This window comes from Sarcophilus harrisii, chromosome 6, assembly GCF_902635505.1.
Source record: "Sarcophilus harrisii chromosome 6, mSarHar1.11, whole genome shotgun sequence".
Lineage (NCBI taxonomy): Eukaryota > Metazoa > Chordata > Mammalia > Dasyuromorphia > Dasyuridae > Sarcophilus > Sarcophilus harrisii.
Window position 1 is genome coordinate 74,458,557 of NC_045431.1, and position 24,607 is coordinate 74,483,163.

Below are 24,607 nucleotides of genomic sequence, written 5' to 3' on the forward strand. Positions count from 1 at the left end.
ACCATTATCAAGTCACTCTGGCCCTTCTTCAAGCAACCTTCAAAGGTTTTTTATCAGCAGATAGTTCCCATATTAACAAAATCCCAGGAGTTTGACATGCTGATTTTATTCAAAACAGTCTTTTCCTATTCAATCTTTTACCCAAAACTTGCCCATTATCTCAATCGAGCATATAACAAGAGAAAATTTAGAAGATATACTGGCAATCATGAAATGACAATATCTCCACAGTCATAACTCCAAACAATAAACCTAATTCTCTAGCAAGAAAGCACCATAGTACAGTGGTATGAGTAGTGATTCTAGTCTAACATACTCTACCTGGCATATTGTAAACACTAAACAATTTTTGATGGATAGGTAATATAACCAATTTAAAATATAAACAAACTTTCAAGCATAGATTTATAAACTGAGAAATAATTTTAAAGTTACAAAGCAAATTATTAAAAGCTATGCAATTTTTTCATATCTTTGCAGAAACTTCAAAGTCTCACAGAAGAACAAATCTTTATTTTGAAATTAATGTGAAGGCTAAAAATAAAAGTAGATATTGTAAGAAAAAAATCATGTGTATGGGGGATATAGAGAAACACTAAAGAATATGAACTGATTTAAAGTGAAGTAAGTAGAACCAAAGAAGCAAAAATTAAAATGGCTACAACTGAAATGGAAAGAAAAGAAAAAAAAAAAAAAAAAAAACCAAAACTCCAAATGGTCTTTTGAGGAAGCATAATGACCCATGTTTGTCCCAAAGGAGGGGCATGAGAAGTCACCTTTTCTGTTTCTCTGCAGTAATATATGAGATTATAGATCCAGAATATAACACAAAATATGACACTTCTAAAATTAAATTACTTCTGTCGAGCTGATTTTTCTCTTTTTGTCTTTTGTAACATTATTAACATTATTAAAGGTTTTGATTTCAGGAACCTATTAAACCCTTAAAAATTATCAAGAACTCTAATGAGATATTGTTTATGATAGAGTGGTAGATACACTGATAATATATTGCTATTTACCATATCAGAAAATAAAGCTGACATAGTTTTAAAATTCTTTATTTATAATAATAAATCCATTATAAACTATACTAAGTAATAGATTTTAATAAAAATTGTTATATTTTCCAAAATAAAGAAATTCAATGAGAATGACAATGCTTTTCATGTTTTTGCAAATATCTCTAATGTCTGGCTCAATAAAAGATAGCTATATTCTTGGATCTGCTTCTGTATTCAATCTGTTGTAATATGTTGCTTTGGTTGAAATATATGAAGAAAATCTGGTTTCCCACAGATATGTAGTTGGAAAAGGGAGGAGTATTTTAATAGGCATATACCATTTCAACATTATTGTGTAAAGAGTTTTGACTTCATGGACACTCTAAAAAGGTCTTAAGAATCCCCTAAGTTCAAGGATCACACTTTGAGAGCTACTGTTATAAAGTATGTTCTTTGGAAGAGAATGGGAAATAGGTTATATGATAATAAAAGATACTAATAAGCATTAATTAAAAACAAGCAAAGGACTGGTGGTATTGAAATACAAAAATATAAAATGGCAAAGTTGAAGGCAACTCTAAAAATCACCTATTCCTATACCATCATCTTAGGAAAGGAAAAGGATAAGGAAAGGAAAGGAAGGAAACTGTGGCTTTGTGAGATAAAGTGACCTATTTCTTAATAACAGAGCCCTGAATGGAACCCAGACCTTCTAACACTTACTTTAGCATATTTTATACTATAACACTTTAAAAGCAGATCAAAAAGGGGGATTGGGGAGAAGACAAAAAATATGAGTCAAGGAAGAAAATATGAATAAATATATGATTAAAGTAAAAGTACCTCATTTGCCATATTCAGAGAGTATAATTACCTGACAAGTTTAAAATAGCCAGAAATCCTTTCTGGCTAGCTAATAGTCAAGAGCTTCAAAGCAAAAGAGAAATGAAGAAATTTCAAAGTTCCAAATTAAATGAAATAATATTTCCATAGACTCTTGTTAGAGTCACATAATCCTATGTTATAAGAAGATATTCCTTAGAGGACAAAGAAGAGAAATTCTGTAAGGTTAAAAAAAAATAAAGAAAAAAGAATCATTGTCAATATTTTTATATTCTTAGAGCTAAAATAAAATTACTATGAGGAAAAGTCTAAGGTATGACTATACTTTATTTTCTATTCCTGCTAAGCAATTACAGAGAAGACAAATGAACACCATTTTTGAAAGCAGATTTCTAAGTATCCTTCACGCTTTTTGGTAGCTCTTGACTAAGATATGCTTTTGCTTTTTTCTCTTGAAATGTATTCTTAAAAAAAAATAAGGCCACTTTGCCTTGTACTCCAATATTGTGCTCTTTTATGTTTGCCCATAGAACCTATTTCCACCTTATAGTACATTGCAAGTTCTTTTCATCCAGCTATAAAAAGGTACATGATATTATTACTTTGAGGTATAATGGTATAATAATTTTTTCTTCTTCTTTATTGAAGACTTTCTGTCTCCATATGAAAACTGGTGTGGTTTTAGACTAAGGCAAATTTCCATGGCTTTCAAGTAATCCAAAAATCCTAAAATTATCTCTCTTTAATATATTTTTCCAGGTCAGTTGCATTTCCAATGAACTATTTGACATTTTTTAAACTATTTTTTTCTTTCTTTGGGTTTTTTGTTATTTCGTGATACCTCATGGAATTATTAGTTTCCACTTGCCCAATTCTAATTTTTAAGGAAGCTTTTATACCACCTTTTCCATTGAGCCAAATTGTACTTTTTAAGGAGTTGTTTATTTCAGTGAATTTTCATACATATTTTTCAACTTTTTTGTGTTTCCTTTATCAATCTATTCATTCTTTTTTGATGTTTGTCCAGCTTCACTATAATTTCCTTTCCAGATTTTCCTTTACTTCTCTTATTTGAGTTTAAAATTCCTTTCTGAGCTCTTCCAGAAATTCCCTTTGGACTTGAGACCAATTGACATTTTCCTTTGAGGCCTTGTCTATATCTTTGACAGTTGTCTTCTGAGGTTGTGTTTTGAGCTTCACTGTCACCATAGCAACTTTTTGTGGTTGGGTTCTTTTTTGTTTGGGTGATTGTTTTTGTTTATTTTCCCAGCCTATTTCATGACATTTAACTTTATGGCAAAGTTGGATTGTATTCTTAGGGTTGATAGAGCACTGTCCTAAGCTTCAGTTTTTTTGTGATGCTGTTTTCAGAGTTTATTCTGGGGACCTGTGAGTTTAAAATTCTTCCAAGGTAGTATGATCTAAGGAAATGTAGGATCACTCCTTTCCTGGACAATGCTCTGGTCAGTGACTAATCTTCACCCTATAACTGTGACCAGGATCCCCACTCTCCTGTAGTTGCTTACATTAGTGAATTAGTCCTTTTCTCACATTGGGACTTAAACCCAGACCCACAATAAGGGCAATGCAATAGTCTTTCCCCCAGTGCCATGAAAGTGTCCCTATGAATCTACTTCTGACTAGAGTTCATCCTTTGTACTATATGTGCAGTGAGAGTGCGGAAATTTGCTGTATTTAAGTCAGTGATCACCAATGCCTATACTAGTTTACTGGGTTGGGCTTCCCTCTTTGTTTCTTCTGTGGTAGCGGAGCTTCATTGCTGGCTTCCTGGGGCACATTGTCTAGCTGTTGGCTTACACTGGATTGTCTGCACAGAACTATGCTTTACTCCCACCCTAATCAGATAGACTTTTCCTACCAATCTTCTAAGTCATCTTGGGCTGGTTTGGTAACTTAAAAGTTTGAGAGTCATTTATTAATAATGCCAGCACATTTATTAATAAAATGATGGCCATTTGGCTGTCTCTCTTAAACCAAATTCCTCTCAGGCAATGGGCTCATAATTTATATGCCCTTGCAAGAGCAGGTGTTACTGAGAGTGGCAACTAATTCTGATTAGTTAACAGTTAATGAGAAAATAAATATTGTAATGAGAGTCTTTGGTCAGTGACTTAGATAACCCAAATTTCACTCAAAAAAACTTAGCAAAAGGCAGGATTCACATTTTTAAGACCTGTGAGTAAACAATGAGCAGGAATCTATCCATCAGCCTATACTTAGATTTTTTTTAAACTGTCTGATTAGATCTTTAAGTCTGGATAGAGAGAGATTTTCCACATTGGTTGATTTCTGGATAAGCAAGTTTCAGAAAAAGGGAAAAACCGTTCTGATTCAATAATTAGTGAATAACATATGAGAAAAAATAACTTTCTATTATTCTCTCACTTGATTCTACTGAGAAACAAAATCTCCTCAATGAATCACTGATATTACAAATACTTTATTATTAAGGATTTTTAACTATGGTTTTAAGAGGGGGAAATTATATGAGAGGAAAAGGGAAAGAAATTGATCACATTGACAAAATTAAGTGGGGTAGTGCTTCCCTTCCTCATTAAGCAAATCTTATAGATAAAAGGTACATAGAGTTTCACATAATAATAAAAATAAAATTGTCTATTTGCAACTCAAAAGTCTCTGGTACTTGGGACCCCGTTTGATTTAACTCTCTATAGTTTGGATGTGGTCTTCTAAGTAGTTTCCAGATAACTGGCTTTTTAGACTCAGGTCACTTGTTGAGACCCTCTTTTCTGCTTAAAAAAAATCTCCTAAAAATTGGTCTGAACATAATTTTCAAATTACTTGACAATAACCATGTCACATAAGGAAAATTAACTTGAACATTGTGTCTCTATTATTATAAAACCAAAGTAAGAAACTTTTAGATCAGAACATTTACATTTTTAGATTAGCTAGTTGTCACGTTGACATACCAAGAAACTCAGATACCAATCAAAAATTAGAATTCAATTTTTATGCTTGGCATTGTTCATTCTCTCATTAGAGAATGAGATACTGCTAACAAATTAACAAAACACTTTTTGTAAGAAGATAAACTACTACATAAAAATGAATTCATTTAACAAAAGGTGCCAGGATGGGAAACACAAATACAATATCAATTTCAAAACAGTGAATATTAAATTATTTATAATAAAAGTATTTTCAACTTCTAGCCATATTTTAACCCCTAGTAAAAATGGATCTTTCTTTGTCTTCTATAAGACCAAATGTCATTGTGCTGCTATTCTTTTCATTAACAAAGAATTAAGACGGTTATGACATTAACCTCACTAAATAATAGAATTATATCCTGGTTTCATAAGTCTTTACATCATTGCCTAAATAATTAGGCCCATACCGTTAAGAAAAATTAAAGGACAGGGATATATAATTAGTAACAACAAATGACAAGATTAAATACTTATTTAGTCATTCACAATATAAAGAGGACTAAAATTCTAAAACAAATTGCTTAAATCTTTTACTTGTATCTCACTATAGTAACTCAGATGTAATCCAGTAATAACATAAAAAAATCTATTTAGTTTCATTTTTGCTAATCATCTCATATAATTATAGGTATTTGTCAAAAAGGGAAAGTTAGAAACATGGTTACATGGTAAAAAAAAGAAAATAATTCTTCCCTAACTTCACATCAATTTTAGGCAAATGTTAGATAGATAACCAATTTATTAAGTCAGTCTTACAATCAGCTAAGTGGGATATTTTCCATTCAAGAGGAAATGTATAATGGAGAAATTGAGTCAGTTAAGCCATACCAAGAGTCAGTATCAAACTTTCCCATGAAGAACTCCACCTTCAGTTCATTAATCTTGGAGTCATACTCAGAATAATATCAATTGCTGTCTCACAAGATCTTAAACAGCAAGTTCTGATAATTAGAGCCTTGAGTAGATTCAGTTTTCAAGGATCCCGTTTCATAAATAATTATTGACTATAATCTCACATTGGCGAAAGTAAGAGATTCATGAATTCACAAAAAATCACAATTTATCTTGATATAACTACTGATAGTGATTATATGCTTTTTGATCTCTAGGTTCAACATTACAAAAATTATTTAGCTTTAAGATGCTTCATAACAACAAAAGACAGAATAGAATGTATAAATATAATAATCCCAAATGGTATACAAAGTATAACTTATATGAAACATTGTCTATAGTGAAACACATTCAGTTGTTAATCCTTTTCAAATGGACAGACTACTGCTCTCAGAATCCTTTTTAAAAATGAGAACATGTTAAGGTGATTCAAGTGGTTTGCATGCATTTCAGAACTTCTACTCACAAGTTCTAATTGTACATTAAATAAACATAAATCATGCTAAAAATCATGCTTCCCACTGAGGTAACACAAGATACTTCAAAAGTTACTATTCTTCACTAACACAACTGAGTATGCTAAAATCCTATTCCTTGAAACATAAACAAAAAAGGTTTCTGATTTTCACCTCATAACTTAAGAGATTTATATTTTTGTTTCACAATCTTCTTTACTTATTAGTATAACTATACTAATCATACTCATATTATTCTGAAAGAATGAGATACTTCAAGAAGTAAATCTTATACATATAACAAGTTGAAACAGGAACTCAATTCTTCCTTAGGCCATGGAATGTCTACAAATTTAAATCAAAATAGCAAGATTTTTCCCACTTGAAGCTTATTACAATAATCCAGATACCTTAACACTAATTATATTAATAATACTTAATAATTAATAGATCACATATTACAATGACAAACTTTCATTTGTTGATCTATCCTGATAATAGAAATTTGCCAAGTGAATTAGAAGCTGGAATATAGTTATAACAGCCTCAAATTCTATATCATTAGAAGTAGTCTAGAATATGAAACCAGCTAGACAGTTTCCAGCTGATTGGGTGACTCAGGTCATTTGTAGAGATTCTTTTCTTGACTAAAAAAAAAAATCTCCTACAGAGTTTTTATTATTGTTGCTAATAAAATTTTCTTTGATCTTGGGGTTTCAAAATTTAATAATGATGTCTCTATGTTTCCTTGTATCAGGTGATGATTGGTGGTTTCTACATTCCCATCTTATTCTATCCCTTCAGTACAATTTTCTTTGATTATTTCCTGAATTTTTGGGTTCAGATTCTTTTTTTGGTCATAGCTTTTAGGTAGTCCAATTATTCTTGTTTTCTCAATCTGTTCACCAGTTCTGTTATTTTTCTTATGAGATGTCTCACATTATCTTCTATTTTTTCATTCTTTATTTTTTTTTAAATAATTTCTTGGATTCTTATAAATTCACTGGCTTCCCCTTGCTCAATTCTAATTTTCAGTCATTTTCTTCTTTAAGACTCTGAATATCCTTTTCTAATGGGTTTTCATAATCTTCTTGTTTTACGTGGATTGTCTTTTTTTTTTTTTTTGGTTTTTCCTAAATCTTTTTTTCATTTGATTCTTAAAGTCTTTTTTGAGTTTTTCTATAAATCATTTTGGGGTAGGTAACCACTACTATGCTTTGAGGTAGGGAAGGTTCTTTGGATTGTTTACTTTGGTATGCTCCTCTGAAGATGAACCTGGTCTTCCCTATTCCCATAGTAACTGTCTATGGCTAGATTCTTTCTCCTTTGCCTGTTGATTATTATTTATTTTTAATGAATGCTTATTAATATAATTACCTCTAATGCTGGGGTGTGAGGATGGTGCTTCTGGATTCAGGCCTTCCTTCAACTCTCCCTTCTAGACTGGAACCTCACGTTCCTGTAAGTACCCATGGACAGCAACTTTCCACTCTTGTTTCTGCACTCATTGAGTATGTGCTGGTTCCTTCTTGTTCAGGTTTGAGTCCAGGTAGATTGAGAAAACTTCTGCTGATAAGGAATGCTGAGTCTAGGTGTGCTCTTGAGAGCCTTGGGACTGAATAAATCAGCCAAATCTTATATCTGGCATTTCTTTAGAGCTTCTCTGGTTATTCTCAGAAGGATTCCTGTTCTGCCCTAAGTCTTATTTATTTTTCACTGGTCTACTTTCCTTCAAGGCACAATTTTATTTTGTGTGTGGTGGAAATCTGAAAAGTTTGGAATGTTCTGCTGACCAAAGCACTCATTTAAAGTTGGTCTAAGGATACAACAAAACTAAGAATGAAACTTTAAAAACAATTTCTAGGATCCCAAAATGGTTTTCTCCTAAAACAATAAAGTCTTGATAATCACAGTAGGTTTGGGCATAATTGTTATCAATAACATCAAATTATTGCAGTAAATTAGCTTATAAATAAAATGTAGGACTTCTAAGAATTCACACAAAAGATCTTAAACATTTATGCAAAAGATTTTTATACAAACATTTCTTCCTAAAAACATTTCTCTTTCTTAAAAAGTTTCAAATGCCTCCCAAATTTTAAAGGAAGTTGTTAAAATCCAATGAAGTAAATGATTTGGAAACCTCTATATTGAGAAACAAATCTCTTATTCAAACATAAAACAAAAATAAATCCTTAAAATTGGCATCTATCAAAATTAAATAGGTATGAATTGCCCTCATGTATCATAAATAAATAAATCCTAAAAGTGCCATAAAAATAAAAAATAATTTTCTAATCATTCACAAATTCCTAAATACTACCTCCCCCTCAGTCAAAAAGTGTTTGGAATGGGAAAGAGATTCTGTCAAAAACAAATTAGCCAATTAAATTAGTCCTAGCACAAACCAATTAAATTAGCCTTACCCTAATAAAACATTTACCAGAACTTTAATTTTTTCATTTTTTTCATTTTTATCTTCTCCTAGAGTATAAAGTCAACATGATATAAAATGTATCACTAGAAATCAAGAAAATAATTATAGGAGGGAGAGTCAACAAGAGATTGCCTGAACTCTACTCCAAACCCCTCCAAATACCTTTAAATAATACATTAAAACAAATTCCAGAGAGGAAGAACCTAAAAAAAGATGGAGTGGAAAAATTTTCCAGAGTAAGACAACTTAGAAAGTTGGCAGAAAAGGTCTGGTACAAAGACCAAGCCCAGCAAAAAAGAAACAGTGCTTGGGATTGACAGAATCAGTGGAGGCAGTGATCACTTGTAGAACTTGCAGTCTACAAACAGTAAGGAGGCTAAAAACTGGTCAGAAGGAGATTGCAGACTTTTTTTTTTACTAGTACTATGAGCAGGACTCATTACTTTGCCTTACTCAGATCTGGTTCACAGTCTTGGGTGAAAATCCCAGGGGACCAGGAGCAGGATGCAAAGCTTGTAGCTCTAGTGGAATGGGAGTGGGGTGGGGGATGTTCTTGTCACAGTTCCAGGACAGAAAAGAGTGCTTGGGGTCTCTCACATACCAGAACATAGATCAGGAGAGTAGTAGAGGAATCTCTCCTTAGATCATATCACGTTGGAACTACTGAAAATTTATAGATCCCTATAAATATCTTTGAAAAGAATAGCACAAAATGACTAAAGTTTGGGACAGTGCTCCCTCCACTCCAGAAACAGAGCTCCACTTTAGAAAAAGAGTTAAAAGTCCAAGAGTAGGCTAAAAAAATGATCAAACAACATAGAAAATATTCTGACTATAGAAAGTTATTATGGTGACAAGGAAGACCAAAATATATACTAAGAAGAAGATAATAAAGTCAAAATTCCTACATCCAAGGCCTCCAAGAAAAAGATGAATTGGTCTCAGACCATGGAATAGCTCAAAAGGATCAAGAAAAAGAGATAGAGGAAAAATTGGGAAGAAAAATGAGAGTGATATTAGAAAATCATAAAAAAAAAATCATAGCTTGGTAAAGGAGGCACACTCATAGACACACACAAATTATGGGGGAAAAAACACTAAGAAAATTGGCTAAATAGCAAAAGAGGTACAAAAATCCAATGAGGAGATGAATGCCTTGAAAAGCAGAATTAACCAAATGGAAAAAGATACACAAAAATTCACTGAAGAGAACTCCAAAAGAATGAAAAAAATAGAAGACAATGTAAAATATCTCCCTGAAAAATAGATATATGAGACCAATTCAAGAATTATAGGACTTCTTGAAAGCCATGATAAAAAAACAAAGTCCAGAAGTCAGATGTCATCTTTCAAGAAATTACCAGGGAATACTGCCCTGATATTCTGGAACCAGTGGATAAAATAGAAACTGAAAGAATCCACTAATCAATTCTTGAAAAAGGTCCCCACATGAAAACTGCCAATAATATTATAGCCAAATTCCAGATCCCCCACGTCACAAAGAAAATATTGCCAGGACCCAGAAAGAAACCAGTGTAAGTCTTTCTTTGTACAATTACCCATTTTCCTTTTTTAAAATACTTATATAAATGCTTGATAAATTTTAAGATTATCACAATAACTCCAAATAACTTAGTTAATAATCTCATAATTTATATAATTGATAGGCAAATAATTCTAAATTAAACTTCCTCTTAAATTATAACCAAAACTGGAAGCTTATAAATTCTTAAATTGCAATATTTCAGAATATTAGATCAGGCTGACAAAATTACCTAAGGGTAATTAAAATGCCTTTTTAAACCTTCTTTTCATAGTACAATTCTTAATCTAAAAACAGATTATATTATAAGAGAAGCTGCTTTTCTAACAACATGACTGATGCAATAGTTTACCAATTTCACAACATGAGAAAATTTAGAAATATACACTGTAGTATTCTCTTCTTTTCTATAATATATAATGGTTCTCTGGGAGCAGATTTCTTGGGGAGGTTTTCTGGAGGCAGCCTTAGTTTCAGTTGAATGTAATAATCACCTCAAATACAGCCAGGAGTTAAAATCCAATCTTTTATTGTCTCTTCCAAAATAGCCCGATTAGTTTTTTTTAGAGGCCTATCTCCTTCCTTGGTTCCAAGAACTCTTGTTGCTAGTACTTTGCTTCTAGCTCTGCCAGCCTCAGCCTCTAGCTCAACTCCGACTCCTGGCAATCTTCCAAACTGACTCACTTCACTAACTCAGCCCTTTTTATGTTCTTTTAGAGGTATAAACTCAAAGGTTGACTCCTCCTCCAAGAGTGGGATTATGGAAGGTGTGAATTCACAAAGTTACAAAGTTAACTCTGTGAATCTCCCATACTTGTGAACTCCAATATGTGAGCTCTAATGTGTGACCTCTAATGTATGAATTCTCCCAAAGGTGTGAACTCAAGCTGTTTCTATCAATTCCAGTGAGTTATCACCTTGTATCAAATTCTGGCTCATAACAATATACTATAAACAAGTTTATGTATTTAAAACTTGATATAATAAAACACATTACCAAACAAAATCATTAGCACCTGAAGTGGCCTTGATTCAGTTGACCATATTTCCAAATTACTTTACACAGAAATCATTGATCTTATCATCAATGGCAGTTTATTCTGATCCCATCTAAAACTCCATATAAAGTTATCAAGTATGAAGCAATTACATTTAAAGAAATACTAAAAAATTAAAATGTGTGTGCTTGCCCTATGCCAAGCATAGTGTTAAGCATTTTATTATCACGTGATCCTTAAAGCAAACCTGGGAAGTGGGTGCTACTATTTCCTTTTCACGATAGTAAACTGAAGTAAACAGACATAAGATAATTTGATATAAAAGGTAAAATGACATAAGGTCATACTGTTAATAAATTTCTTAATACCAAATAACAAGTGTCTTTTATAATAATGGTTCCAATTTACCATAATTATCCTGATAGGAAAATACATTCTGATCCCATTTTTATTTCCTTCAGGACAAATTTTGATTTAAATAAAATCAAATCCATATTTATAAGCAATAATGGTAACATTTTAATTTAAATCCATAAATTTCTGTTATTTTATTTATATGTATGTATAGAAATATTTAAGGATACTTGATAGTTCCCAGCTCTGTATAATCTTTTCCTCAATTTCCTTAAAGAATTGAATCAATTCTCAATCCCCTACCTTCTTTGCTTATTTGAGACTTTTCAGATAAGAAGCTATTCAGCTTCTAGTTCCATTTTCCCAGGAATTTCAAACTACATATATTAGGAAATACATATAAAGTTTTACAAACAATTTGAAATCACACTTGTTATCATTAGGTTAGTTCAACTGAACTCAAATCACTTTACAATAATCTAAGCATTGAACTAGTTACTGAAATTTTAAAATACTAACATCCTAATTCAGCAATCTGCTACTGATTTTCCTACGATCCTGGGTCTTAACAGAGAAAGCCCAATACTGATAGGATTATAATACTCCCTGAAGCAAGCAGGGAAGGGCATTAATAGGTTCAGCCCAGCCTTACAGTCCTACACCAGTGGAGGTCTTGGGAAACTCCATCTCACTATATCCAATCAAAAAGCCAAATTATAATATCAAATTCCCAAGGTTAAATTTCCCCTATAAATCTATCTATGTTCTATGCCGTCTTTGCTAAAATTAAAATCTCTTTTTATTACTTCATGTTGTCTTTCTCCTCTCTCTTCCCTTGCCCTCTGCCTCATGGTGTCTTTCTCCTTGTTGTAGCTAAATCTTTTAGGATGCTGAATCTGTAACCTCTGTCCATAACCTTTTCTTGTAAATAAAGATATCTTTTGGCAAAGAGAACACCACTGGGAATTCTTCACATGTGCCTAGTGCTTTGAGCCTTATATTTTGAACTTAGATTTGCTACTCCAATTTCATCAGTTTCTATTAATATATTCACATAAGTTTTTTAATAATTAAATCTATAACCCAAAAAATAAAAGAAGAGTAAACATTTCCAATAATATTTCTTTTTTTGGTGGGGGAGGAGGGCTTGTTTTTTGCTGAAGCGATTGGGGTTAAGTGACTTGCTCAGAGTCACACAGCTAGGAAGAGTTCAGTCAGGTCCTGCTGACTTCAGGGCCGGTGCTCTATCCACTATGTCATCTAGCTACCTATAATATTTCTAAAACAAGGAATTATCACAATGTCAGATACTTTTCTTCAAAATATTACACATCACATAAATGGAGTATAAAATAAATTTCACTTAAAATGGGACCAGAATAAATTCAATTACACTTGCATCAATTTTACAATTGTGGAATCTCATATATAGAACCTCAATTTCTAATTTAAATTAATAGCATATGTTAATTACTCAAGGGCTATTTATTCCAGGTATTTTTTGTTATAGAATCACTATTTCCAGATATTCCATTTCAAAGGATTTTTAAAATAGTGGTATATAAAAGATTTCATTCATCACATTTGGCAACCCCTTGGTAATCAAATTTCTCCTACCTTTACATAGTTCCTTGCATTGGCTTTCAAATAAAATCTTTCATTTTTAATTTTTCTATTTACAGAGGAGTCAAACTTCCACAGAACTGGAGGAGTGAACTGGTTGTCTGTCTTCAATTCCTTCACAAGTTTTTCTAAAAGTCCATTAAAACAAATTCTAAAGAATGTTAAAGCAACCCCTCAACCTGATCACAATTCAGGGCTGTGAAAGCAAAGGTGGGATCTTTTCCCTTAAACGATGAAAGTGATCTGTATTTGAAAGGTTTCTTGCCAGCACAGGCTTTAGATCTAAAAATCAAATTTCATTCAAGGTCATTACTCACCTGATTCACATTGGCGTAGTCTTTTTCTTTTGTCTTCACTTCTTCAAGCACAAAAAAAAAAAAAAAAAAAGAAGAAGAAGAAGAAGAAAAAATCCCTTTTGTGGCTATTTAATTTCACTTTACATGAATTTGAATTTCACTTCATTTGCCCATTAAAAAATCAAAAGTGATTTTCTCTCTTTATAGGTTTCAGCTTTGGGCTCCTTGGTAAAAATTAATCCTTCTACTTCAAGGAAGTTCTCAAAAAAAAATCCCCTTGCCTATTTTACCTCCAAAATTCTCAGTCAAAAGACAAGAGAATTCTTTAAAATTGAAAGTACCCTTTTTAGCTTGGGGAAATCTCACTCTGCTTTTTCAATTTCCCCAATGAGCAAATATATGTGATATCTAAAACACAGACAGAGTACTCTCACAATTGCCTCAGTTCCAATATTGAACCCCATTTAAACAGAACAACCAAAAGCTCTCTTTGGCAGGACACCACATCTCCTGCCAAAAATCTAGGGCTTTAAGGGGGGAACTCTACCTATAAGAGACTTTCCATGCTTTCTTAATTACACCAAGACTGAAATGTTTCAGGATCTGATTCTATAACCTGTGTCGAAGAGACCCCAACCTCTATTGTGAGGGCAAAAAATTCAGAGAGATATAGTTCAAGCATTCAGAACAGACATATAACCAGAGATGATTAAAGGTTAGAATCAGAAGTTTCAGATTGAGAGGAGAGTCAAAATCTTAACTTACAGTTTCCCAGGAAAGACCCTATTTCCATGTGGCAAAATTTCACCTGTGAGCATACAAAAAGGAGGGCATTTCTAGGAAACCTAAATGTTGACCTGTCTCTTTTCCTCTAAAATTCCTTTGTGCTTGCCATGAACTGTGGTGATTAAAAAGATCAAAAGACTATTTTTTTATTAAAGCTTTTTATTTACAAGTTATATGCATGGGTAATTTTACAGCATTGAAATTGCCAAACCTTTTGTTCCAATTTTTCCCCTCCTTCTTCCCACTCCCTCCCCCAGACAGCAGGTTGACCAATACATGTTATATGTTAAAGTATAAATTAAATACAATATAAGTATACATGCCCAAACAGTTATTTTACTGTACAAAAAGAATTGGACTTTGAAATAGTGTACAATTAGCCTGTGAAGGAAATCAAAAATGCAGGTGGGCAAAAATAGGATTGGGAATTCTTTGTAGTGATTCATAGTCATCTCCCAGAGGTCTTTCACTGGGTGGAGCTGGTTCAGTTCATTACTGCTATATTGGAATTGATTGGGTTCATCTCATTGCCGAAGATGGCCACATCCATCAGAATCGATCATCATATAGTATTGTCGTTGAAGTATATAATGATCTCTTGGTCCTGCTTGTTTCACTCAGCATCAGTTCATGTAAGTCTCTCCAGGCCTTTCTGAAATCATCCTGTTGGTCATTTCTTATAGAACAATAATATTCCATAATATTCATATACCACAATTTATTCAGCCATACTCCAACTGATGGGCATCCACTCAGTCTCCAGCTTCTGGCCACTACAAAGAGGGCTTCTGCAAACATTCTTGTACATACAGGTCCCTTTCCCTTCTTTAAAATCTCTTTGGGATATAAGCCCAGTAGTAGCACTGCTAGATCAAAGGGTATGCACAATTTGATAACTTTTTGAGCATAGTCCCAAAATGCTCTCCAGAATGACTGGATGTATTCACAATTCCACCAACAATATATCAGTGTCCCTGTTTTCCCACATCCCCTCCACCAACATTCTGCATTATAAAAGACCTAATTTTTGAGTAATTTGTCATTCTATTAAAAATGGCAGCATGTTTATTAATAAAAGGTTGGTTATTTAGCTATCTCTCTTAGACCAAAGATTCCTCATGGTAATGGGCTCACAGTTTATTTATCCTTGGAAGAGCATATGTTCCTGAGAGTGGCAATCAACTTTGGCTAACAACTAATGAGAAAATGAATATTATGAAAGACTGGGCTATATTACAATGAGTATGTTAGGATATGTGACTGGGTCATCCAAACTTGGTTAAAGAGACAACAGTTTTCATTGATACCTCTCTAATGAAAGGCAGGTTCTAAATTTTCCAAGACCTGAGCAAGAATTCATCCATTAAATATGTATAGAAGAATTGTACATGGATCATTTGCCATCTAAGGGAGAGAGAAAAAGTTTTGGAACACAAGGTTTTCAAGAGTGATTGCTAAAAACTACCTATGCAAATGTTTTCAAAATAAAAAGCTTTAAAAATTGTTAAATAACTTTTTTAAAATTAAAAAAAAATTCATCCATTAAGCTAAACTTAGAATTTCTTTTACTATCTGATTAGATATGTACTCTGGGTAAGTCTTTGAGAGAGATTTCCCATACTGGTTGATTTCTGGATGAGGAAGTAAAAAGGCAGGAAAATCCTGGTGATTCAATAATTAATTATTAATACAAGAGAAAAATAGAGATTTATTTCATTGAAACTTTTCATTTTGTCCTTTTGTTGGTTCAGCCACTCCAGAACTTGTTTTAAGTTTGGAGGGGAATTTGGGAGAACTCAGGTAAGTTTATGCTTTTATGTCTCCATCTTGGCTCTAATGCCCACATCTTTGAAGACAAAGTTTGAATTATATCATAAGGGCTCCTGGACAGTACCTAATACAGAAACTAAAATAATGACAAGCCAAAGAGGTACAAGATGACAAAAGTGGAACCATCAAATTGCTTGGGAATCAGCTTTTAATTCAGCTATTAACAGCTATTGATTGAGTCAGAGGCCACAACTCCTAATATGGCACCGATATGGCAGCATGAGGCTTACTGTTTTCCAGTTTTCTGAGATCTTGTAGCCATTATGGGCCATAAATTGTTCCTTTCCCTAATATCTAATAGCAATCTAGAGAATAAAATCATAGATTTACATCTGGAAGTCACCATAAAATTTATTAAGACTAATCCCCTTAGGAGGAAAAAAATGGTTCAAAGAAATGACTTACTAATGGTCATATAGCTTGTGACTGAGACAGGATTTGAATTCAGGTATTCCTGAATACAAGTCTGTTTTGATGTCAGACAGAGCTTGATACATACTTAGTGATTACTAATTCAATTTTCCCATCATTCTATACACCATCTTGGTCAATGTGGTTCTTTTAAAATGGAACACAAACCTTGAAGTTTGTTTTATTTGGTAATATTTTTTTAAGTTTTATAGAAATTCTTCTAGCTCATCAAGATAAGAGATCCTATAAAAAGGAGTATCATCCTTGATGATACTCAGAAACTGCTGTTATTGTTCAGTCATTTTAGTCACGTCCAAGTCTTTGTGACCCCCATATGGTATTTTCTTGACAAAGATACTAGAGTTCTGTCATTTATTCTCCATTTCATTTTACAGATGAGGAAACTGAGGCACACAAGGGTTAAGTGACCTGTCCAAGGTCACACAGATAGTAAGGGTCTGATGTCAGATTTGAACCCAGAAAGATGCTTTCTTGCTTCATAGCATTCTATCCACTGTGCCACCTAGCTCAAAAACTACTTTATACCAATGAAATCTCACAAAGAAGCAGATAAACAATTATCACTATCTTATAGATAATATAAACAGCAGAATTAGAGAAAATATAGAACCTCAGATTCCCATATGAAGGGATCATATATTTTCTATTCTTTTAATATCCTATCCTTTCAGCAATGTTACAATGCCAGTCAACTCATTTGAATTTAGCCATTTACCCTTCACAGCTTCCCAGAAAAAGTTCTTAACAATGCCATGTAAAAGTGGAATAAATTAACTTGAGATATGATGAGATTTCCCTGTTTTGGGAAATCTTCAAGTAATAGGCTGGTTGACCACTAGTCAAATGTGATAGAATGACTACTCCATGCACACAAATTAGAGTAGATGACTGGTGAGCTCCCTTCTCACTCCCAAATCCTGTAATTTTCCATCATAGTTCCCATGACCAAAAGTCTTGAAGTTAATGTCAACATAAATCCTATATCCAAACTGTCATAAAATCTTACAGATTTTTTCCTTTTTATATTTCTCTGATTAATTCCTTCCTCTAAATTTTCACATATTCTTTGCTAATCCAGACTAACCATCTGAGTGTGAGTTACTCTTTTTGTCAATATTCCCTCAATCCATAAAAAAGCTGGTTCAATTCCATAACCTCCAAGATACTTTTCAATTCAAACAATGTTGTTTTTATTTTAAGTGTCTGCTATATGTTAGAAATTTTGTTGGGAAGAAGATATATATAGGTGCAAACAATATAGTCTCAGCTCTTAAAGTGCTTACAATCCAATCAGGGCAAACAATAAATTTGCACATTAATATATAAACAATAAATATATAGTGCAAGTCTAGTGTCCTGGCTAATAGAAGTCAGCCCAAAGAACTTCTAGATAATCTAGGAACATAGAGTCTCAGTGCTCCAGCTTTTTGATGCTGAATCAATTAAAAGGAGAAACAGCTTTTGTATCATGCTTCTATGTGGTATTATGTAACTCTGAACCTTCCAGCGAAAGGTAGTGAAAGAATGGGAACAATTCTCATGTGGCAGCTAGAGTAGATAAAATATATTTGTACAGACCTTACATCTATGGCTGTCTTGTGGTCCCTTTTCTGCATAGATAACTAAACATCAGCCTTAATGAGTACATATCCACTCTTTAAGAGATCTTATAGATTTGATAGTTCTAGAGCTCCATAACTGACAGAGAGTTTCTTCATCAGAAAAGATGATTATTGACAAGAGGAGAATACAAAGACTCTGATAGATTTTACCAGGCAATATAAACTGTTCTTTGTACACAGAAGTTGAACAGGAGAGGTGAAAATGCAAAATGTTTTCGTTAGCAGGTCCACAAAATATTTTATGTTCTTATGAAGTTTAAATATAAATTCCCCAAGAGTATATAAAAGTTATTAAGTTATTGAATACTGTTTTAAATTATTCTTTCAGTGTTCCCTGTGTCTATTAATATTTAATTGGGTATATTATAATTATATTGGAATTGCAATATGGGTATAGGAAATAAATACCTGCCCCATATCTGATTTACAATGTTCTTCCTATTCCATCTTTCTAGAGATCTATACATGTGCTTTAAATGATTTGTCCTGGAGTAATGGGGTTGGGATTTGTTGAGGTAGAGAATGCGGGGGAAAGGGAACCTAGCTCCTCTATATAGAGCTCAGGCTTTCTATGACCAATTCTAGGCAGACCATGTACCTGGACAGAAAGCAAATGAATCTCTCAGAAAGAGAGAGGGAGTGGACACATACCCCACTGGCCCCTGGCCTCAGCAAATATTCTTTTTTTTAATTTTTTTAAACTTAATTTTTGTTGTTTTGTTTTGATCTGTGTTTTCTTTTACAACATGGCTAATATGTAAATGTGTTTACATGTATGAAGTAAATATGAAAAAAAAAAACACTACCTGCATTCAGCAGTAGTGTTTTATGTCACATGAGGTAAATGTGGAGTAATGCAGGTAGAGAAGGTGACACTGGGATAAACAGAATTCAGGAAAGGGAAAGGTCTTTGGACAAGAAGGTATTTGAGTTGATCTTTAAGGGGAGCTAGAAATGCTAGCAGTTTTGAGGTAAGGCAGGAAAACTTTCAGCACATAGGAGACAGACTGGAAAATCTAAAATATTAAAGGTAAAAAAAAGTTGTGTACTTGTATTAAGTTAAGTATTTAGTATTAAGTATTAAGTTAAGTATTAAGTACACAGGTTAAGTACACTTAGTAAGTGTTTATTAATTGGTTGATTGATATATATGTTTGTATATATTCATAACCATGTACATATGCATATAGAGAGAGATAAATTCTATTCAGAAAAAAATCTTTGTATTTAAATCTATCATTGCTATAGCCAAGATAATAATTTTCTCCCTGGTGGACTGCTATGGCTATCTCATTTTCAATGAAATATGAGTTTGACAAACCCAGTGGGAAAACTGTGAATAGTGTTTGAAAAGCAATGAATAGCATGCATTGTATTTCTCTCATAAAAGAAAAGGGTGGGGGAACTAAATTAAATTGTTTTTCTCATGTAGCACACAACAGCATTTAATTGACTTTTTTTCCTTAAGTGTCAGTGATTCTCAAAAGAAGAAAGCCTTCTTCCTCATCTAGGACCAATTAGTCTGTAAGACTCTTCAAATTTTTTTATTTAAGGATATACACACAATACACATATATGTATTGTGTTATATGTGCTTGTATGTGAATGTACATTATACAAATATCTGGCTATATATGTTATGTATGTACACATACAAATATATACACAAGCAGTTCTATACAACATGATTTTATTAAATATTTTAGAAGGTATCAAGCACTATAAGTGACAAAAAGTAAAATAATCTCTGTACTCCTCAAGCAGATTATGCTCAATTGAAAGCCAACAACATGAATATAGATGTGTAAAGACCTAAGATAAACTGTGAGAGTTATTGTCTGTATCACTAATAGAATAAGCATTTATTGATCCTTTATTATATATGGAAGCTGTGCTAAGTGCTTTACAAATATCAACTTATTTAATGTTGACAACAATCTTAGGAGGTTCACAACAATCGATAATAATCACTATTATTATCCCCATGATTTATTTATTTATATTTAAATTATTCATATAAAATTATAAAAATTATTATCTTGGTAACAGCCATGATACCTTTAAATATAAATAAATAAAGATCAGGAAACTAAGGCAGACAAAGGTTAACTAATTTGCCTAGGGTTGCCCACCGAGGAAGAGTTTGAGGCTGCATTTGAACTCAGGTCTTCTTAATTCCAAGACCAGCACTCTAATCCACTGCACAATAAGTGGGGAACTCTCAGTAAGGAAACTCCGTCTACCAATGTAGCCTGCAACTTGAGTCGGGTCTGGGAGAAAAATGGAAGCTCTAAGCAGATACAACTTGTCCAGGGTCACATAAGAGGCAAAACTTGAATCCAAGGCTATCTTTCTATCCATATAATACCATACTAACTTCCTATAGTGCTATAGACTGTCTCATTTATACTTACATTATGCAAATATTCTCGGTACAGTGAATGCCGACTTAAATTAAGCCAACCCGCTTTATAAAGAAACCGTGTATCATACTTTTCTGATACAATTCCTCTCCATTCAGTGTATGGTCTTCCTGTTAGGATAATCAATGCAAGTTAAAACAATACTGAGGCAGGCAAACTACCTACTAATCATATAGTTTAATGTCATAAGGAGAAGATTAAATCATCTTTAAGGGATCACTTTTATGCATTAAAATTCATCTAAGAAAAATGAAAACGTGATTATGACAGGGTGTAAGGTTTCCATGAAGTGAATCACTCTCTGGTGTTCATTACATAATCAAAAGACTAATTGATTCATTTAATTCAGTCTCTTTTTCTCTCTATTCAGAACACTGATAAGTTGGAAGGAGAGGTAGAATTGATTTTTCTACTAAGAAGAATGAGAACCTGGATGATACAGCAGAGAAAGTGTCAGACTCAGAATGCAGAAGATTTGAATTTAAACCCTGCCTCAAGTCATTTACCATCATGGTACCTCAGTTTCTTCATCATACAGTGGGAATAATGGCAGCACCTACCTCAAAGGGCTACTGTGAGGATCAAACAATATAAGTAAAGCATTTTGCAAATTTTAAAGTCCTATGTAAATACTAATTATATTTAGTATAACAATGGCTTATGATTTTTAAAGAATTTTCCCATACACTCAATATAATGTAAAGTCTTAGCAGAGAATGATGGAGGGTTTTCTTGTCTTTCTTTTATCTCTTCTGCCCTCCCTCCCACTGCCACCCTCACCTCTCTGATCTCAAATTACAGTGCCTTGCCACATAGTAGTTGCTTAGTAAATGCTTGGATTGAATTGGAAACCTTAGACCTATGAAGAGCACATCTAAAAAGGGAAAAGTCAAGTTTTTTTCTTAAAAAATGTTTTAAAAAAATCTGGACCTGCTTTGATAGCACAAATTTCAGATTTATTCAACAAAGTGAATTATTGCAATATGTTTAATAGAATTTGGTGAAGAGGCTAAAAACAATGAAAAAATGCAATGTGCAGATGTAAATGCCCTATCATTCCAAATATTTTTTCTGCCTAAGGACAATTATCATATGATATTTCTAATATGAATTTTAACTTGGAAAGTGAACAAAATAAAGGATTAAGAGTTATTCCATAAAAAATAACCCTATGTTTGAATTAACAACTCTCATTCTCACACTATTATAACTGTTACTCAACTCAGGATGTCATGCATTTTCCATTCCAGTAGTGACAGGATTCTGACTTTTAAATTTTTTTCCAACTAAGTTCTTTCTCCTTCCTGATTTATTGTATCTCAGTGAAGCCTACTGAAGCCCCATAGAGTTGGAGCTAAAAGAAATCTTAGCATTCATTTAATCCAAGTCTTCATTTTACAGATTAGGAAACAGGCCCATAAAAGTTAAATCACTTGCCCAATATCACAGAAGCCTCTAAAATAGCATAGTTACAATCAGAATCGAGGTTCACTGACTATATCCAATAGGGTTCACTATGCCATCCTACCCATTTCATCTATGTCTTCTTTTAAATCTCCAACTAGACCACAAGCATTCAATGTCCTTTGTTTCCCCACCATGTCTAATATTGTGCTCTGTATACAAATGGTAATTAATAAATGAATGAATAAAGAGGAAAATGCTATATTTAGTTTTATTAAACAGGTTGCAAATTAGAATTATAGACTAGTTTCTAATTAGAAATCTGCCTCCAATATCAAACCACTCAGGAGAATCCCAGTATTGCACCAGCCAGCAAGTTGAAGGGCCAAGCCAAATCATAACATATGGAATTCAGACAGTGCTAGTTTACCCATTTCCCTAATCTCTCTATAGACAAGAAAACATAATGCCAACAGAAGCAAACATCAACCATTTTGAGCACTCAATTCAGACAATTATTCTAGGATCAAATGCCTAAGAAGTCTACATAAAGAGGGTAACTGAAAAGCTGGTTTTCCCCCTAAAATATAATCTAGATGACATCACAGAATAAGAAGGATCTAATTGATCAAATGAGAGAAGATAAAGTACTTTGCAAACCTGAAAGTGCTTTAAAAAATATTAGCTATTATTATCTATTATTGTTAGTGATGGTTATCTTTATATTAATGGCTCACTTTTCTAATGATCTAGCAAATGGCTATTTCAGTAATGCTCCTTGAGGCTCAACTAGTAAAATGTTTATTCTAATAGTATTAATGGTCTGTGACCTCAATATGATGATGGTGGTGGTAGTTGTAACAGTAATAGCTGGAAGGTAGTATTTGATGCTTTGTTCTAGAGTAGTTCTTGAATCAATAGTAAGCAATGGGTAACAATATAATGAAAGCAAGTCCAGTTTTGTACAGAACAAGCCATCATTGAGATAGTATGATTTATTGGCTTATTAATTATCCTTATTCACTGGGCATATAATGCTGGACCTGAAGTCAGGAAGACTCATCTTCTTGAATTAAAATCTATCCTCAGATACTGAATGGTGGTATGACCCTAAGAAAGTCACTTAACTCTGCCAAACTTTCTTCCTCATAAATGACCTAAGAGAAGGAAATAGCAAATCACTCCTGCCATCTTTGCCAAAAATCTCCAAATGGGGTCACAAAGAATCAGACATGATTGAAATGATCTAACAATACAACATACTGATAAATCACTTTCAATATTCATTCTCCTTATCTAATCCTTATATTATCTCTAATGAAGTACAAAAGCACAAATATATTAAATTACATGTAAGAAAACTGAATCTGATAAAGATTGTTATTATCTCAAGATCATATAACTAATAAAATTAATAATAACGTTTACATAGTATTTCCTATGTGCCAGGTGCTTTACAACAATTATTTCTTGTGTGTCTTCACAACAAAGCTGGGAGGTGTGTGTTATTATTATCCCTCATTTTCCGGAGGCAAACAGAAGTGACCAGTTCACATAGCTAGGAAGCATCTGGGGTTTGCTTTGAACTCACTTCTTCCTCATTCTAGATCTGGCGCTCCATAGGTTTTGCTATCCAACTTCCCAACAGCAGGGACATGTTATAAATTCAAGTCTTCTTAAATGTAGCTTCTTTCCATTATACTCTACTATGAGAAAAACTTTCCTATAAATAGTGAAAATACCTAAGATAAAATCCTACTTGTGCATGACTAATATGGGAATGTTTTCAATACCTGCACATATCTAACCTATATCAAAATGCTGTCTTCTCAATGAAAGAATTTGGTACTCAAAAAATTTTAAATATGAATGTGAAAAATGTTTACATATAATTAAAAATATAAAATAAAATTTTAAAAATACCCTCTCTCCCACTTAGATTACTTATGTAAACTAACTTTTTCTGACTTCAGCTTCCTCAAGTACTAAAAAGACAGACAATTTTGGTTAACTTTCTCTGTATCTTGAATTTTTATCAGATATGTTTAAGGCAAAGATTTCCCCCTACTTGACAGAGTCTTATTGTTTTTGTAGATGCAAAAAATAATAATAAATAAATAAAATAATGGGTTTTTTGTTTTTTTTTAACTTTGCTTACTGTTTTTATAGATTCAACAAACAAATAAATAGAAAGACAAGCAGGGATATGTATGCTGGAGCCCAGGTTTATTAAATTTTCAGTATGAGCATTCACATTTCAAAAATCAAGAACTGCTATAATGATTTTATTGTTTTGTTGATTTCTGGACTTAAGAAAATGGAGAAAATTTAATAAGCAAAGTTAAAATTAAAAGTATGATAGCTTTACATTTTTTCTCCAGAGAAACAGTTAATCATTTGGCAGTATACTACTAAAGTCAGGTAACTGCTAGAGTTCTTTATAGCTCTAAATTTCCAAGTTTAAAAAAAATGTCTCTTTCAGCCTACTAAATTGATGCTTAAAATTTCTATGACTGGAGCCTTCATTTATTTAGATTTAATGAAAACGGTTCTCTGCCCCCAAAACAGGAAAACTTATATACAAACAATTCATCTAAAGATAATTTATCTGGTAACATTTTTGTCTAAATTTCAATTTTCAAATAATAAGATAGAAATTGGCCTTCTGGGAAGGTTATAAACTCACAA

General features: G+C 32.7%; 1 protein-coding gene across 3 annotated transcripts in view; it reads right to left on the bottom strand.

Annotated features, from left to right (window-relative positions):
• Window positions 1-24,607, bottom strand: part of IQCM (IQ motif containing M) — a 494,659-nt gene that overhangs the window by 299,251 nt on the left and 170,801 nt on the right. For 2 of the 3 annotated variants that reach the window (XM_031941659.1, XM_031941660.1), the window contains one exon: window positions 20,507-20,625. The exons of the other annotated variant lie outside the window; for it this stretch is intronic. In XM_031941659.1, coding sequence (XP_031797519.1) covers window positions 20,507-20,625 — 119 coding nt within the window. The remainder of the gene's footprint in view (window positions 1-20,506; window positions 20,626-24,607) is intronic. 3 annotated transcript variants of the gene reach the window in all.